Below are 19,194 nucleotides of genomic sequence, written 5' to 3'. Positions count from 1 at the left end.
TTGCTAGTACTCCCTCTACAAATCCACACAACGTACCTACAAACATATACAGACACACACAGCTTTACAGTACTTACCTCTCAAGGGGCCAAATGCCCTACTCATGCCATGGGCCTGAATGGTTGGATGCCATGAAAATATAGTGTACACTATTTTTTTGCTTCACTACCAAAACATTACAGCACAGCTAGTCTTATTCTACTGATTCTGATCCTGGCAAAAACTTCTGGGAAGTCCCCATGACTAATTAGCATTAACCACATACCTGGACTGCCCCATTTGCATGCAGGTGATCTGAGATTAGTATTGCGCTACAGGGTGGACCCAGTGGTGCAACAGAATGAACCCTTTTTAACTTAGTGGTGCTACTGTGGCCTCTGAATGGGTTTAAATCAGAAACCCATATTGTATGGAGAAAGCCCACCTAACATGGGTTTGCGTATTGTGACACAGGCTTCTGAATCCCAGCCTATATTATTATCGATAATTAATGCACAAGGACATCCATTTTTGTTTTTCCTACAGCTTTATAAGTGACTGAAACACAAGCAAGTTTCAGAATATTCATCATGCAGATTGTTTTAAGTTTAAAAGTACAATATCTTAATAAATTTGGTTCATTTGAAATATTTCTGTCACCTTTACTGTTATAATTCTTTCTGTGTAAACATACTAATAATGATGCTTTGTGTATTTCCTACCAGTGTTATTCTTCTCAGTTTGCTATTACCAGTCAGTCTCTAGCCTATGAGTTATAAACTGAACTAAGGGAAGCAATTATTTATGAAAGAACACAACAATGCAACTGTATACTGTCCTTGTAGCTGTGTGAATATGCTACACAAATTTAACTGAAAAACACATTGTTGTAATGTAGATGGTTAAGAAATAGAAATATACTGGCAGCATTTTGATGCAATGTAAGCAGTACCATTGCAGTCAGATTAGTTCAGGGCTGATAAATATAAAGAAACTAGGCCAGGTAAGTTATGAATATTTATAAAATTGCAGGTAGATAGCTATTACTAAATAGTTATTAAAATATTAAGTGGAAGAAGGGGGGGTGCCACTGAACCCTCAGGATGGTGGGTTGTTATTAATGCTTCATTCTACTTTATCAGTTTCTTAACTTCTTTTGATGGGCTAGGTGACAGTAAACAGCTGATTTCCATGTTGAGTAAGGTTAAATGTTGTTTGTAAGGAGTACTGAATGAGTGGTCTTTCTGAGTAGCCCTACAATGTCTGTGCAGTATGACTGCCTCCTAATTATGAAGTCACATCAGTACCACAATGCAGCAGGCACACCCAAGTGACATTTGTGATATTAATAAGGCTTTATCTGCCATGTTGAGTCCGTAGTTCATTGGCTATGCCATCTCAAAAAGTGCTGTGGTGGGCAAAGGAGCAATAATGTCCAGGATTTACAGCAACATCGAATATTGCAAAGCTAAGCTGCTAAGCTGTTAGAAGGATTGCAATAACCATATCCTGTTGCTTTTATTTAATCATGTTTGCAGGACGTTTTAATTTCCCTAATACTGTTGTAACTGCATACTCCAACTGGAGCCATTTCTGGAGCCAAACAAAGGACAAATGGATCTAGAATGAAATGCTGAAATCAGATTTCCCACGCATGTACCACCTACAGCAAAATGCCCCAAACATGCCACATCTGAATGCACAGGGAAAATCACAAAAACATTCTTTTTGCAGGGGCCAAGCCTCCCTGCACTCCCCATGTGGAACCCCATCCCCTTTACTTATATATACTAAATGTGGGGTCAGACATCATCAGGAAAAACAGAGAATGACTGGCAAGGGTGAAAATATGTCAAACCTTTCTGGGAGATGATGCTTTGGGATGTTTTTCTGGGGGGGAACCTACATTCAGACATCTGAAAATCTCCCAGATTAAATGGGGGCAACATTTTTCTGTGGTTTTATAGTGTGATTTTTTCACAAAATGTTTATTTTTGTTCACCAGGTTAGTCCCACTAGGAACAGTCTATTTCTAGGGGAGCCGAAGGTGATATTCATATGGACCATGGGTAACTTTGACCAGGACAATAAGAAAGTTCCTATATTCTTCCTAAGTAAGTGCAGTCTGATCTTTTATAGTTGCCTCCTTGTGCTGCCTCATGCAGGTGGGAACATGGTAAAAGGAAGTATATTTATAATATCATATTTTAGTATATTTTTATAATATGGGTGTATTTAGCAGAGGATACTACTGCTTTGGAACAGACTCCCCAAACACATAAAACAAAACTCATCCCTGTCAATTTTTAAGCACAACATGGTATGGGTAAGGCCAATCTATAACCAAAAGGGATAGGTTATTTTGAGCACAAAAGGGAATTTGGTTAGGCTTAAAATGCCCCACAAGGGCAACTAGCCTAGTACTTACAAGAAAGTGTTCCAAAAAGGAGCGTCTTTATTCTAGCGCTTCATAAAAATAAATGTCTTTTTTTTTAGATACACTTTCTAGCTTTAGTTACCTTTTAACCCTACCAGAGAAAGCATAAGTATACCTTGATAGTGTTTTTTCTGGCAACCCTGTATAGAAGAGCAGAGGAAGAACTCTTAAGAGCCTAGGGTTTGGTGCAATATGGTTCAATCTCCAGGAAAGTCTGTCAAGCAGAAAAGCTTGTATTCTCCAAACTTTTTACAAATCCCACTGGAGAAGGAGATCTTCAGTGAGCTCCATGATTAAACTGTGATGCAGTTGTTATCAATACTAAAGTGATCTGTCACAATACTGTGATCACTACAGGAACCATCAAACCACAAAACTTCTCTACCCTGTGGGTGCAGAGGGATGAAGTCCTGACGAGGATCTAGATGACCTGTGCTCAATCAGTAGCATGAACTCTTGTGGGGACAGGCTGAGAAGGAAAGGAGTGAGTGGCCATTGTCAGCTTGCCACTTGTGTGACACCTAGGGGAACCACTGGGTGCTAAGTTCAAGGAGCAAGAGAGTGATGAGTACATAATGCCCTCTGTGATCTTATGTTCTTAGCACGACCAGCGAATAGCATGCTTGTGAAAGCACACATGCTTCCCTTAGGCCAGGCAAATATAGTGTATGAAGTATAATTGTATGAAGGGAGATGCTAACATGGCTAAAAGCTCCAGAGAAGGGATGTTCCATCTTTTGTACTGACTGCCTACTCCCTACAACCCAACCTTCTCATTATAGAAGGGGCAGAATTGGTGAACTTAACCTGAGGAATGAATGGACCTTATGATTCTCATTTCAGGGAAAGGATGGGCCCAACATATACCCTGAATGGGGGAGCTGGTGAGTTCCATGGCAGGAAACAAATGAATTTCAGGACTCTCATCTGTCTATGGGCCTACTGTACTCGTAAGTCAGAGGTGGCTTGGTGAACTATCCCTGGAACCCAATCGCAGTCCCTCAAGAGGAACACATGGGATAACTGGGTGAATGTAGGGGACGTATGGAATGATAAAGTAATGTCTGAAATGTACACACACACACACACATACACACACACACACACACACACAGACACACACACACACACAGACACACAGACACACAGACACACACAGACACACCTCCTGCACCCTCAAAGTAGGGAACTATATCCAGAGGCACCTGCCAATATAACAGAGTGCTATATCTTTCTGTGACAACATTTCCCCGAGATACTGTTGTCTCAGTCTTGGTTTATTAATTACAGCAACTGCACATTTGAGATTATAGATCACAGGTTCACCACACTTCTGTGTGATACCTGCTTTAGCTCAGTGCCATTAACAACAGCTCTGAGCAGTATTCTCACCCTGTTAGTCTTCCCTACAAGTCTGTGTAGGTGGTCAGAGTTCCAGTGGATATAAACTATGATTTAGAATTTCTATAATTTGGAGTACTGATGTAGATTGAATACTCTACTAGTGATAGTTTAACGTGGTGGAATTGTTAAATTGCTAACAGCTACAAACTTGCAAGGTGAACTTACGAGAGTTGTGGTGGATAGTGTAGTTAAACTGAAAGCTGGCATAGTTTTAGACGTAGCAAGTGTTCCTTCTTATTTCAATATTAGCTGCTTCCTTTCATAGTCTGTTGTGTAGAAGGCCGGAATCATTCTACTGAAACAACATAGGTTCATAGATTAGTACTAGGCTAACTGCCCTTGTGAGCCATTTTAAGCCTAGCCAATTATCCCTTGTGAGACTCAAACCCTGCACTATGTGTTTGTAAGGCAAACACCTTAACCATTAGGCCAACCCCCAAGATAAATAGAGAAGTCAGTGACAGCCTGATTTCAATTGCTGGTGTTTTTAAATAGTGGTTCAGTACTTGATAAGTTTATGTCAATCCATTTTTTCTGACATGTTTTTATCCATGCAAAGCACATTGGCCTGTCTTGCAGCTAGCTTTCAAGCAGGGGACTGAGTCCTTCATCTGAAGGCAGTATTGCAGAATTATTTTAATACGAGTTAGGATTTTATTTAGTGAGCCAGGCCTCCATTCTTTTCTCTAGTAGTCCATGTTCATACAGGGCCCCCTGGGGCATTACCTACTTTCCTGAACTGCCTGATCTCATGAGTAATTGATGGAAATTCTGTGATGTTCAATTGAATGGATTTACCCCACCCCCCACCCCACCCCCACACACACACCTTTTTATTTTTAGGTTTAATTTTAGCAGCAGCAAACTCATGGGTGAATGTTTTTATGCACTAATCTTACTATGAGTATTACGACTTTCTTTGTTCAGACAGATTTACTGCAGCATTGCCCCTACTGCTGCCTGCCTCTTTAGCCCTGACTGAGGGGTACCAATAAATTTGTGACTTGAGGAAGGGGGCACTAGATCTTTTGCAAATTGCAGGCATATGTGTTTTAGCTCCACTGTAACACTAAAGTGCTGTGGTTTCTTCTTCTTGTGTTTTTTTTTTCTTCCCTGAATGCTTTTGCTTCCATTCTACCCACTATCCCACCTTCACTTTTCCAGAAATCTGTTTAAGACTATGCCTGGAATTGGGTATAAGAAGGTAACTAAATCTAATGTTCAGTGTTCTGGTACACTTCCAAGCAAAATTATTGAAAGCGATTAATGTGGGAAAGGGATAGCCATCATCTCAAAATCTTTCAGGCTAAACATCAGATGCATGTCACACACTACAAATGGGGAAATATCACTTTAGGGAAAGAAATACTTCATTAGTCAGGACAGTTTGTTTATATGCACAAGCCAAAGATGAAAACGTTACAAACTGTAGGTTGTTTAAAAAGTAGTCAAATCACCCTACTGGCAGCATATTTGCCATCAGTGTACTTCAAAAAGTTTGTCATTGAATAGAGGTCAGAAAAGAATGCCCTTTGTCCTGGAAGCTATTTATTTTAGTGTTGGGTCTTTAAATACCCAGGTGGGAGTGAAGTGTGGCATTGTTCCTATTTCTGACATCATACCTTCGTTAAGTATGCAGATGACTGCATGATATTAGTCTATAGCATACTTAGGGACTTGGAAGTATGACTTACAGAAGAGCTTCTGGTTGTCTGCAGGCTAGTCCTGAACTTGTGCAAACTAAGGGTAATTATGATTTTCAGAAAACCTCATAAAGAACTGCCCAGCCCCATGTAGTCTGGTAGGAGACCTCTGAGGTATTATTCATGGAGCTACCTATGATGACTTACTGTTTAGCTGGGAGCATGTTCGTTGTCTTCATGATTGGGGCCACCTTGATAAATAAGAACGACATATACCTCCTTCTTTATTATAACAGAATTGTAAAGTTTGTGATGAAATATCTGTATCATATTTGGAGCTTGAATGTGTATGACCACACACTCAGAAAAAAGTCAGCAATTGTTTAGATGGCAAGATGTTTTGAAACAGAAAGCTAGCATTCTAAAATGGGACCCAAAAGAATTGAAGAAGCCCTAATTCAAACAATTCTTCATTACAATGTGCAGCTTCATGCACTTAAATAAAAATATGCTAAATCAAACTCTAAGGTGGAGAATGAAAACAAACCAAAGAGGAAATACAGGATGAACTAAGATCAGCCTATCCACAGTGTCCCAGAACTAGAAAGATGTCAAGCAGCAAAAACTAACATTAACAAATTAACAAATTACAAAAGGAACTAAACGGTGGTCTTCATTCTTGAGATGAATTAAAAAGAGAAGATTCCAATCAACAGTCATACGTCAGAGCTGTACTCTCTAGAGCAGAAATCCATACTTTTAGAAAGTACGCAAAGGGTCCTTAGCAGTAGTCATCCTCAAGTTAAATGGATAAAGAATTTGTTGCAGACAGAGAAAGACTAAGTCAATAAATGGAAGCCTAATAAGGAATCACATCACAAAATGTGCTGCTGTGTATCTGGGAGATACCAAAATAAGGGAACGATCAAGGTACAGAGGGAGTTTAAAGGAGATACCAAAATAAGGGAAAGATCAAGGTACAGGAGGAGCTTAAAGGTGATACCAAAATAAGGGAAAGATCAAGGTACAGAAGGAGCTTAAAGGAGATACCAAAATAAGGGAACGATCAAGGTACAGGAGGAGCTTAAAGGAGATACCAAAATAAGGGAACGATCAAGGTACAGGAGGAGCTTAAAGGAGATACCAAAATAAGGGAACGATCAAGGTACAGGAGGAGCTTAAAGGAGATACCAAAATAAGGGAACGATCAAGGTACAGGAGGAGCTTAAAGGAGATACCAAAATAAGGGAACGATCAAGGTACAGGAGGAGCTTAAAGGTGATACCAAAATAAGGGAACGATCAAGGTACAGAAGGAGCTTAAAGGAGATACCAAAATAAGGGAACGATCAAGGTACAGGAGGAGCTTAAAGGTGATACCAAAATAAAGGAAAGATCAAGGTACAGGAGGAGCTTAAAGGTGATACCAAAATAAGGGAAAGATCAAGGTACAGGAGGAGCTTAAAGGAGATACCAAAATAAGGGAACGATCAAGGTACAGAAGGAGCTTAAAGGAGATACCAAAATAAGGGAACGATCAAGGTACAGGAGGAGCTTAAAGATGGCGCCACTATCTGAAGCCTTACCTGAGGATGTGGAGAATATTGTTACTCTGTAGAAGAACTAATGGTGCACCTGAAAATGGAAATAATTTGCAGATAATGATTCAGGAGCTGAAGACAACAGAACATAAAATGACTTTAAAGTTTCAAGGCCTACAGCCTAATTTGGATAGCAACACAGAGAAGGGATTTCCCACCAATGCAACACCATAAGTGGACTTGATGGGTATAATGGAGTTCATGTGGATGTCCAGAAGGATTTGCAGTCATGTCATAACAAAAAAAGAAAAGGATGCTGTGACACATGTATCAGAATTTAATTTGAACTGACTGAAGAATATGTGAAGAGGCCATCCCCTGATGCACCAGAAAAGGATGGACAGGCAGATGAATAGTCCAAGGAGGAATAGTAAGTCTTTATTCTGAAATGGGAAAAGTTGCGCAAAGACTCCAAGAACCCATGGAAAAGAATGGGGCTGTTTATAAACCAAATTTACTAAACTGCCATACCTACTCACAGCCTGGACATTTATCTAAAGCCACCCCACACTACCTGATTATATGCATCGTAATGTGTATAACTCCATTTACAAAGTATCGCAGTATATCTGTGCTAATGCTGTAGATCTAATGAGTGATGTTCATAATCACAAGTATAAGTAGAAATGTAATGTGTTAGCAACAGGAAAAAACAATGAATAATGTGAATAGAGACTAATTAAAAAAATGAAACAGAATAGAACCTCAAGCGATAAAAAAACTTTACCAGAACTGGGCATCAGCTTCAAAACTCATTCCTTGGTATACATCCAAGGACCAACCATAGGGCTACACCCCTTGAGATCAGTATCATCAAACTACTTAGCACAATTGTTTCAAGAGTTCTCTTTGGTCTGGATTTGTGGATTCACAGAGGTGCATCAGAGTAACAGTGATGCTGTACCAGTAAAGTACCTCAGAACAGATAGTTTCAGGTCCCCATAAAAAAAGTTGTAGGGCTGGTAAGGAATACAACAGTCTTAGGTATTCCCATGCCTCTCTGAAGTTCGACAAAGGTTATAAATCTGACGTGAGAACTGGAAGACCCAGTCAAGTGTATAAGGAGTGGTTCTTCAGTTTGATGATGTACAGGCCTTTGGCAAAAATAGTAAATCTAGAATTGGGTCAGTAATAAAAACATTGACCCTGGCAAACATATCCAATATAGTGGATTTGCCAGACTTGGGGTGGATGTCTCTGGACAATATGGATACTCAGTCCCTAGGGTCTAAGTTGGGGGAAGACACTGTATAATGACCTGGAACTATATGATGACCTGGCAGATCTGGGAGCAATTCTTGAAAAAAGTGTGAGCTGCATACCCTGAAAGGTCAGCCAGTTACTCAAGAAAAAAAGTGTGGTTATAACAAGCACAGGCTTTTAGAACTAGGTGTATGTAAAAAGGTATGGTTATAACAAACACAGGCTTTTAGAACGAAGTGTATGTAAAAGGGATGGGGTTCATTTGAGCTCAGCTGAGCTCAGTTTTAGCTCCAGTTCATTTCACAAGTTATGCAAAGTTCACTGAATTAAGCTGGGAAATGCATTTCCTGCTGTTATTGGTTTTGTGTTTACCAGAGGAAGAAATCCCTGGTTAAGGAAACGTTTAATCTGCTTTAGTGAAATAAAAGGCTGTGTGTCTGATATGTAGTACAAGGAAACGCTCACTTAACTGCATTTGGAAGAAGAGAAATAGAATGGCTGAGTCTGAGGAGACCTGGAGTGGAAGTTGGATTACCTACTGTATCCTAGAAAGACTGAATAAAAGTAAATATTCCAGAAGACGTTAAAAAGTGGACATATCTTATGCGAGATAGTATGCATGCTAATTTTATTTTTGACAACATTGTCAAAAATCAAGTGTCTAGAGTTACTAGATGAAATACACAAGTAGCAGACTTAACACAGTTAAATGATATCCTCCAAGAATTTAGTGATGGGGTTTCCATATAGACAAAGTTCAAAATACTAGATATAACATCATGAACCAAAGAGACACATTACATGTGCCTGTTTTTTCAAATAAAGGTAGAATTAACAAGCACAATAAAGGAATATACAGGAATGAAGCTAGATGTAGATTTGTATTAACTTATGACCAGAAGACAAATAATATTACACATATTATTAAGAAATATTGGCCAATGTTAACACAGGTACCAGAACTAAAAGAGGTTATTGTTGAATAACCCATTATTTAGTTATACGAGAAGTTTAACATTAAAACATAAACTATGTTACAAAGAGCAAATAAAAACTATAGAACAGAAAAAGGTACAGAAAAATAAAAAGATGGGTACCTATAGATGTAATGGCTGTACATTTTGCCTATATATATGGGTTCAGTATAGACTAAATCCCAAATTTCAGTATTTCGGAATTCTATAGCCGAAAGCTTTAAATCCCAAAACCCCAGAACCGCGAAATTTTAAATCACGAACCTACACTACAAATACACCACACACATACACGTACACACTATGTCCCCCCACAATCAAACATATAATCCTACACTACAGGCAAGCAGGGGGGGCAAGCCCTCCTGCACCCCCCTACTTATATATACTAACTCCGAGATCATGCAATCACACACACAAAGGTAACTCACACCCATACATTTCATAGCCCTTTGCACACACACACATCACAGCCACAACACACACTAACATACACTATAGCCCCTAACCAACACACTTACACATACATACTTACCTGAACTTACACCTATCCATTCACACACCACAACACCAGAAGCACTATTTCAAAATCTCCAAACTTCTAGATTTTGAATTTCACACTTCTGGGGTTTCGCGATTTAAAGCTTTCGGCTATAGCATTTCAAAATACTGAAATTCGGGATTTCAGTATTTTGAGATTCTTGTAGTGGACCCATATATATATATATATATATATAGAGAGAGAGAGAGAGAGAGAATTATTTTCAACATCTGGTTAACAAGAGAGGTTTTTCATGTCCATGCATATGGTGATTGTAATACCAAACATTTAATATGTACAGTATGATTAAATGTACAAATGTCCCTCATTTTATATAGGAAAACAAATCAAACATTAAAAGATAGAATATGTAGCCATATGTCAGAAATCAAGAAAGGTATAGAAACTAACTCTCTACATAAACATATATGCGACACTGATAACACTCACATGTTTAAGATTGTAATTTTGGAAAATATTCATAAATATATTAGAGGGGGTGACATTATTAATCTAACAGAGACACACGTGAATAAGTGGATTTTACAGTTTAGGTCTTTTAATCTGCCAGGTTTAAATGACGTATTTACCTTGAAACCAGAGTTGAAGTCTCTTCAAAAATGCATAAAAAATGTTTGTGTCTGTGATTTTTCTAAAAGTTTTTATATTTGGTGTTGAAAGTTTTTATACTTGGTGTTGGTATTTTAAATAGAACACGTTAATTAAATAATTGGATAATTACTACAGCTCAACATATGCTTATTTAAGAGAGTGATGATTGCTTATGTTATCTGTTTTACAAACCTGAAGAAGTTGTTTTAACTGTGAAAGTTTTGGGGAGTTTTACTTGAGAATAAACAGTTTTATTTCTCTCTGAGTGGTTCTGGAATATTTACTTTTATTCAATCTACTAGCTGCTGTTTATTTGTTCTGGATTTAACACTCCAGGAGTTGTTTTTCTGTGGTATCCTAGAAAAAGAGGGAGTGTGAGCTAAAATGGTTGTTGCTGTCTTGAAGAAAGCTGCGTCTTTTCAATAGAAGAAGGAAAATACTGTATTTGTAGTTTTTCTTGAGTCTCTGTAAATCAGAAGAAGCTTTCACATATCGTCAAAGTGTTACAAGGCATTGAACTGTTGTATGATAGAATCTGTATGTAAATATTACCATTTCTTGCGACTGGGTTTAACCAGTGTAACTGTTTTTTTTTTTATTCAGCAAGTGGACTACACAACTCTCAATCAAGTAAACTGAACCAGACAGCAAAGTGTCTGCTGCTGTATCTGTTACTGTTGCACTAAATGCAGAATTTTGTGAATAGGCTTAAAACTAGCATTTTGAGTTAGTGTTGTGTGCATTTAAACAAGTCAAATTGGCGCTGACTGGGTTTTATTTATTTATTTTTAATATATGTGAACATTCTACTTGGTTTTATTACTACAAAAAACTCTTGTTTATGTACATATGGGTTTTAGCTATTTATTCTAAAAAAAGACTTGCATCAAAATGGGAATCACTAAAGACATCCTTGGAGGTCAACGTTCCTGGTGACTTCAGTAAGGTAATGGGTGTTCACCCTGGCTAGGAGGACACATATCAGTGTAGTCTGATTTAAATGATAATTAGTAGAAGACAGGTCAAAGGGAATGAAGATGTAAGTAGCTGACTAGGTTAAGTCAGCTCCCTTTTGATACCATTTCACTGTGCATTAGAAGGAACAGTAAAGCTAAGCAAAGTATCTTTCAAAGGTGGACAGCAGTGAGCAGAGGCATTGAGATAGGTACTGACCATTATCAGACAAGTTGTTAACTTAGCATGAATGCAGACATGGTAAGAGAATATACTATGAAACAAGCCATAGATTATTATAAGAAAAAGAGTTGAACAACATGATGGATAGTAAACTAGTATGATAGATGGTACTTGATTAACAAAAGCAACTGTAAAACAATAGAATGAGCACTAAGCTGGTGTGTGGATGGGGACAGAAGACCTAAATGGGATGGCAATGTGACTGAGGAACATGTAAGGTGGAAGCTGCAGCATACTGAGGTGGAGGGTAAGGCATGGAACTTGTAGAAAGTGGTAGAGTTAATAAAGGTTTTGTTTAACCAGATGCAGGAGTAATACCTACAGGTAACATGGGGTAGCACATAAGCTGAGGAGTTCATAGCAGAAGCCATTAGATCAGAAGAAGAATGCAGGGATGATGTAATGGGAGATCACAGTCAAATGTGGCTAAAATAGGAAAAATGGAGGAGAGGCTAGCTGCATAAAGCAGAGTAGAGGCAGTAGCAGCCCACAGCATGATGTCAGGAACAGAGGGAAGATGAGGAATCAGAATGGGCAGCCAGCCAACCAAGGAATATCATGGAAGGGGGAGGTAATCATTGAATCTATAAGGAAATGAAATGAAAAGGGCAGAAGCAGGAGCAGCGTTTTGACAGCAGTGATTGTACTAGGAATGATTTATTTTTTATTTACTTAATTTGCATGTGTTTACCAGGAAACTCTGGCTGGGCATGAAACCCCCTTTTCAGTAGAGGTCTGGGGAGAAAAGCTTTACAGTTACAATAATGCATAAAACAGAGTCATAAAAACAGAAACATAAAATAATACATGAAAGAGAATGTTAAAACAAGTACATACATCTGAGGCACTGATGACAGCTTGTACATTTTGAATGTATTTACCGACTAAGCAAAAAAAAAAAAAAGAATATAGTAGGAGAAAGGAATATAAAAGTACACCCAGATTCTAAGGAATGCTAGTAATATTGTAAGAATGAGTGCTAGAAATTATTTAAAGAGAGTACTTAATTCCAAGAGAATTAGTTAGTGGGTATAGGAATAAATGATTTACTAAATGTTTTTATTATGTACGATTTATTTACAAAGGAGACTCTTCTGGTTATTCCAACAGACTTACCAATCACCAGGTTAGGTGATGAGGACAGAGAGGGAAGGTAAGGGGGGGATGTTGGGGTTATCTGAACACAACCATTACTCCATTAGGTAAATGTTCAGACGTGTTCTGAATGAGGAAAACTTGATACTGAACCTTAGCTTTACAGGGACCAAATTCTATATCCCAGATATGTGGTTGCCATATAGGGCTTCACCTGCTAAATTGTTAGCTTTTTCATGTTTAGTAAAAATGTCTATATGGATCAGAGACTTCTTGTTGGATTGTTGGTATAAGGATATTTTTTAGAATGGGACATTTGTTAGTTTATAGACCAGACTGTGCACTATACATAGTTTAGTAGCCATGTTGGAGTTCAAGTTAGTTTGTACAGATGAGGTATAATGTTGGAGCCTGTAATTTTTCTGCTGTCTTCAGTGAGAAACCTATTTTTGCAATATAGGCTCTTGAGTTTCTAATTTTTTTTCACTACTACTTATACATGTAGGTCAAATTTTATCAACAATACTGAACTCAAATTCAGTGAGTTACTCTCAATGAACAACTTGAGTGTTATTTATGGAAGTAATGGTTAGACCTGGGTTAGTATCATTGTGTGATTTGGGAGGGGGACCAGCAACTTGATTTTTTTTGGGGGGGGGGAGTAGCAAGAAGTGGGAGTTATTAATCTCACAGGCAATAGAAGAAAATGATTCTTAAGTGTTTTGTTTGTTTGTTTTTTTATACAATCCATTACAATTTTCTGCTCTACAAAAGAGTGTTGAGTCATCTGCATATTGTACCAGCATGATTAGAGGCTGTCTGATGGGCATTTATGAAAATGTTAAAAAAATAATATTTAAGGAGATTCCAGTAACATGATTTTGTGGCTACTATACAAGTATTTTTTCTCAGATGATATTATGGTCCATATATTGTTAAAATGGTGATATTTTGGAGTGGATAAGAAGTGTCTTTTGGTATAGGTTGGGAGGTGATCACTGTACAGTCTGAAGTGATGGTCTTAGTATTTTTTGTATGTCTTATGAGAGTGGTGATAAGTTAGATAAAGCCCATGAGTATCTGTGACTGTTGAGTTCTAGTCTATGTTGAAATCTCCCAGGATTATAGTTTCTTGGGGGGGCTATTGCCAGATATCAAGGCAGTATATGTTCAAGAGTGGGAATGTTGTTTACTCTGGGAAATGTATATGAAAATGAGGTATAGGTATTTATTTTAAGGAAGCTGTTAAACATTAGTAAATTGGGAGAGAGGCAATGAGTAGGGGATCAGTTGTAGTGAGTTGGAAAAGTAGGACATTCCTTCACCTTTTTCCCTTCTATAGTTTCATTCTATGCCAAGGGTCAGTATTTCATTTTTATTGATGGTTTTAACCAGGTCTAAGTTACTTAGAGGAGATGAAGTGTGTAATGTGAAACTCATGCATGAAGATTTGTTACTTTATTGTGTATGCTTCTTGTATTAGTGCTGGTAAGATTTAGTTGGACTGTTTTATTAAGATTGTTGGCTTTTTTTTTCTATATTGGGGTCAATATGTAAACAAGTGGAATTTTAGTTAGGACCAGGGTTGGAGTGTATGTCCCCACAGGAGAGTGTTGTGCATGCTGAAGTGTCTTTGCCTGACAGTTGTTTATACTTGGGTCAGATAAACAAAAAGAAGTGTAGGCCGAGTATGTAATTCATTCAGGTATATTAATCTGTAGAGCTGGACAAATGTCCAGTTATAGAGGTAAGAAAAAATTGTTAGTGATTTGTTGTTTGGGAGTTTGGATGGTATGTAAGAATGAGTGGATTTAATGAGATTGGGATCAAGTTGCAGGTTGGAGTGATAAGACACTTGTAATATAAGTAATAGATTTTGGAGACTGCAGTGTCTTATGGGTTTAGTAATACATATGTAATTAAGGGAGAATCGTTGCTGTGCTGTGGAAAGGGTGCATTGTGATATTTGTTTAGAGAAGTTTATTTCGAGTAATAGTTTTGAAAGTGTAGTGTTGGTGTTGATTTGGAGCAGGTTTACCTACCAGGTTTAGGTAGCTATTAATGTTTAAGAAGGATACTACAAGTTGGAGGAGAAAATAAGAAATGGAAAGTTTAGGGGAGGAGTCAGCGTGTGGAAGTTAGCTGCTGAGGAATCAGTATTGGAGATGGAGTAGTAAATTGACTCTGTTGGTATGTTATGTATGAGTGGTAAGAGTGTTAGGATATGTGCACGTGATTGGGTCTAGGTTGTTGGGGAGGGCTAGATTTAAAATAAACATAAAAAAGGTGGGGTAGGTGGAGGGCTTCTCTTCGCCTGTGGATTTATGTCAAAACAATCTATGAAGTAGAATCGGCAAAGAAAAAGAGGTAAAAAGAAAAGTTCTTCTTACCCTGACTGCTTGAGGTGTGTCAGCTTTTAATTTCATTTTTATGGGAGCAATGTTTCTCTGAGTTTTTTTTTTTAATCTGAGGTCTGCTTAGTTTACCTGAAGGCTACTATTATAATCCTTAGGTTGATGCTGGTCACCATTTCAGTGTTGTGTTTTTTTTTTCAGGTTGGAAAAGTATCTGCAGAAGATTATGGCTGTGGTTATGGCTTTAACCAGGAAAGATTTTGCTGTGTTAAAGTAAAATTTGATAGTGTCTCAGAGGAGATGAGGGTAGGAGCTCTTCCAGCAGTTTCAGCAGTATAGTAGAGAACACTCTAAAGTAAAAAGCCTTATGATTTTGGGGAAGGCAATAGGCAAAGGTGGCCACAAAATTAACACTGTCTCTACATGTTTAGCACACATGGGTGCATGTAACTTCATGGATGGAACAACAGATATTTAAGGAGGACTGGAGAGGTAGTTGGCAGGAAAAAAAAACAGGATATCTGGTGTTTTTCTCTTTAGTATTACTTGCATCAGCATCCAGCTGTCAAATAATAGGGACTCAGAAAGTGCACCTGTATATCGTCTGGTTAAGGGAATTCAAAAGGAAGCAAAGGCAAGTGCTGAAGGCAGACTTGCTATATGAGTAAGCTCTATTTCAGAGGGGGGACAACACCTCCAATCTAAAGGGGTAGTCCTGTAGAAATAGAAATTTAGATTTCATGATCACACCTTTAAAATGAAGTAGGAGAGAAGGAAACAGACTAAAGCAGGAGCCAGAAAAAGGAGACCGTGGTCATCAGCATGAAAGATGGAAGAATAAGAAGGAAAGAGTTGTTAAATGATAGAATGGACAAGGCATACCACTGTGCTGTGCCAGATATTTGGGGGTACAATGTGAGGAAGTTGCAGACACTCTTGGATAAGAAGAAAATGGGTGTAGCAAGAAAAACAAAAGATGTGTAACAATGAAAGAGGGTGGGAGAAGGTCATTTCTGGGTAAAAAATGTACAAATGGAATAATGTGGTTAGAATGGAGGACTGTTGGTATTGCAGATAAAGGCTGGAATCAGGAGTGATGTCAGAGAAGAGGAGGAAGAATCAACCATAGGTAGATGAGGAGGAAAAGTTCACGATGAGTGTCATAAAATTCAAATTAGAACTGGGGAGGATACTGGTGGACTAATGATATAAGCCTGACATACAATACACAGGAAAAAGAAAATGAATAGCTCATGGAAATAAAACAACACAAAATGGATAAAGAAGGAAAGTGGTAATGAGGGAAGTAGAACCTACGTGAAACCGCCTATATAGTCCCAAATTAGAATCAGAAAGACAAGCACCTGCAGCAGCAAAATTCAGCGTACCTCTATCTCAAATAAATTTGGGGGGTTTGTTGAGTGAAACCTTTTTCCACATGGAAGGTGCAGGGTGATTTGTCCCAGAAAAGTACACAAATAAACAGAATTTCAGTTATTCTGGCTTTTTGTTTTGATGAATCCCATAATTCAAACAGAGCTATGTGCTGTCAAACACTTTTCCAAGGGTCTATATTACATCGTTGAAGGGTCTGTTAAGCGAACGCCCTTTGATTGACACATAAATGTCGAACTACGAAAACTTTGAACAGCCAAGTAAGTGATTTTTTTCCCCAGGGGGAAAAAAATCACTTGGCCAATAAAAAAAAAACAAACCCTAAGAAGTGGGGGGATTTGTCCCTCACCCCCCCTAACTAAATAGATCAACTCTGAGATCGCAGTACAATAGGGAAAGGCCAAATTCCTGATAACGGCCAAGCAATTTTTTTCCCCTGGGAAAAAATTTGCTTACTTGGCCGTTTAAACTTTTCATAGTTTGACATTTACATGTTGATCAAAGGGCATCTGCTTAACAGACCCTTTGATAACGTAAATGGGGACCCCTGTTCCAATGCATTGATAGCAATAAGTTTTGAAGAGATAAGGTCTACCCATAGTAATAGTTTGTTTTCCACTTTCCCATTCAATGCAATATGCAATGTGTAAAAATAAACTTTTATTCTCCCTCCTGCAGACAGCACCCAGCCCTTTAAGCCTTTTTCCTCCTACAAGGACTTATTTATGATGCATGCAACACCATGTTCGCAGTTGTTAACTAATGCTTTCCATTTTGCTCGACATAAATTTATGTGTCTGCTTATTTTGTTTGCTCATAAAACAAATATGAATATATACCACCTTACATCTTGAACTAATTCAAGGTTCCCACTCTCTTCTAACATTTTTTTCCAGAAGGCAACACAAGCAAGCCAAGTTCCATTTATTGCAGTCGCTGTCCCTGTAGTCTGCGGCTGTTTCCTTGTTCTTGTCATTGGTATCATTTTCATGGTTCTTACTGCACGAAAGAAGCGCCAGTCAGAAGGGACCTACAGCCCAAGTCAACAAGAGGTCGCAGGTGCTCGCTTGGAAATGGACAGCGTCCTTAAAGTTCCACCTGAAGAGCGTTTGATATAACTGACAGTTATTTTAGAGCAAAAAGTGGTCTGTTTCTACAAAAGTTGTCTCAGAAACTGAGTAACAAGGGTTTACTTGAGTTCTGTTAAAATACATCAGGATGTATACCTGCTGGTTATTGTGGAGCCATCAATTATTACTGGCTACTGTTTATATAATGTACCAAGGAAAAGAAATACCTTGTCCACTATGTAATGATAGCTTATCATTCATGAATGATTGGAGCAAGGACTTAAAATTGCTCAGTAAACTATGTATGACTCAGAATGAGCATCTAAGGTGCCTTCTTGCACAAAACTACTGGCCAAAATTGTTGTTGGATAGTTTACATGCATTCAGCAGCCACTGTCTTTGATGGACATTGGGGTCTGTGATCCTGTTCTTTGGAATTTAAGACCTGGTGATTGTAGTGTTGTGACATTTTTGACTTTTTACAAACATTCCATTTGGAAAAGGATGTTGTCAGTTAACTGGCTTTGTTCATGCGTTCAGAAACTTAGAATAAAAATGTGACAACTCAGATATTTTGAAGCACCAAGTGTAGTTCATTATGAAGACTGTTTTCATAATATTAAGATGAGAGAACCAGAATAAGTTATGGTATGTATGAACATTATAAAAGGCCAGAAAAAAGCAACATATACATAATACTGTGTGATTATTTGTAGTCTAGATATGTACTAACTAAACCAGCAGAATGACTACAGCTTCATTTGTAACTCCTCCAAGTAGATGCCTTCTTTCAGTCAGTGGTTTTGGAAGTAACCAGCTTCTTAATGCCTAGCCTTAAAAGAGATGCACATGCATGTATATGTACTAGGTCAAATTTTGCATCTTACTGGCTAGTGTGTCTATGTATGTATGCATATACTTGGCGATAGAAATAGTAAAGGTTTTCTTCACTATTGAGATCAGCAAATAATTTCTTAACTCATGCCTTTTAAAGGAATGTTTAGCTAAAGAAAAACATAAACTTCAGTCTGCAGTCCAAATGGCTGTTATGTTAGCTAAGCAAAAAAATCTGTAAATATAAAGTTTATAAAGTTTTGTAGAATATTGAATTTTATACTAATTTCCTGGAAACCTGTGATATTTTCTGTGTGCGCCTGTTAGTTTTATGCGAGAAAACTAATTCCTTATCTAACTAGTGGAAGAAATGGCATATTTGACACGTTGAATGAGTGTATAGTTTTCAATAACAGCAACAGCACCTGGCTGAGCAGTCTTAAACATCTAAGAAGAAATATACACTGATTGTGCTCCATCACTGAAAAAGTATACACACACACACACATATATATATATATATATATATATATATATATATATATATATATATGTGTGTGTGTGTGTGTGTGTGTATGTATGTATGTATGTATACATATATAAAGTATGCATATTGGATCTACTTTGAAATCCCAATGCCCATATAACCGACGCTCATTTACGCAAGGCGAAAATAGCAAAAGATAAAATACTCGAATGGCGAAATTTTCCTAGCATAAGTAAACACTTGCCCAAATATAAATGAAACAGACACTGAGGTAAGTAAAACCCACCTAGGTAGGGGAGTTACACCCCCCTAAACTATATATACCAACTCCGGGATCACACTAAAGTGGAGAAAAGGGCATCTTGGGCA

At 37.9% G+C, this 19,194-nt stretch overlaps 1 protein-coding gene across 1 annotated transcript in view; it reads left to right on the top strand.

Annotated features, from left to right (window-relative positions):
* LOC122790762 (protein crumbs homolog 1-like) overlaps positions 1 to 18,074 on the top strand; it is a 489,172-nt gene extending 471,098 nt beyond the window's left edge. The window contains exon 12 of the mRNA XM_044058372.1: positions 17,331 to 18,074. Coding sequence (XP_043914307.1) covers positions 17,331 to 17,552 — 222 coding nt within the window. The 3' untranslated portion in view covers positions 17,553 to 18,074. The remainder of the gene's footprint in view (positions 1 to 17,330) is intronic.
* The last annotated feature ends 1,120 nt before the right edge of the window (positions 18,075 to 19,194 follow it).

This window comes from Protopterus annectens, chromosome 16.part0 (genome assembly GCF_019279795.1).
Source record: "Protopterus annectens isolate FY-2018-M chromosome 16.part0, PAN1.0, whole genome shotgun sequence".
In the NCBI taxonomy this organism is placed as follows: Eukaryota; Metazoa; Chordata; order Ceratodontiformes; family Protopteridae; genus Protopterus; species Protopterus annectens.
This window is presented reverse-complemented; position numbering and strand designations above follow the sequence as displayed.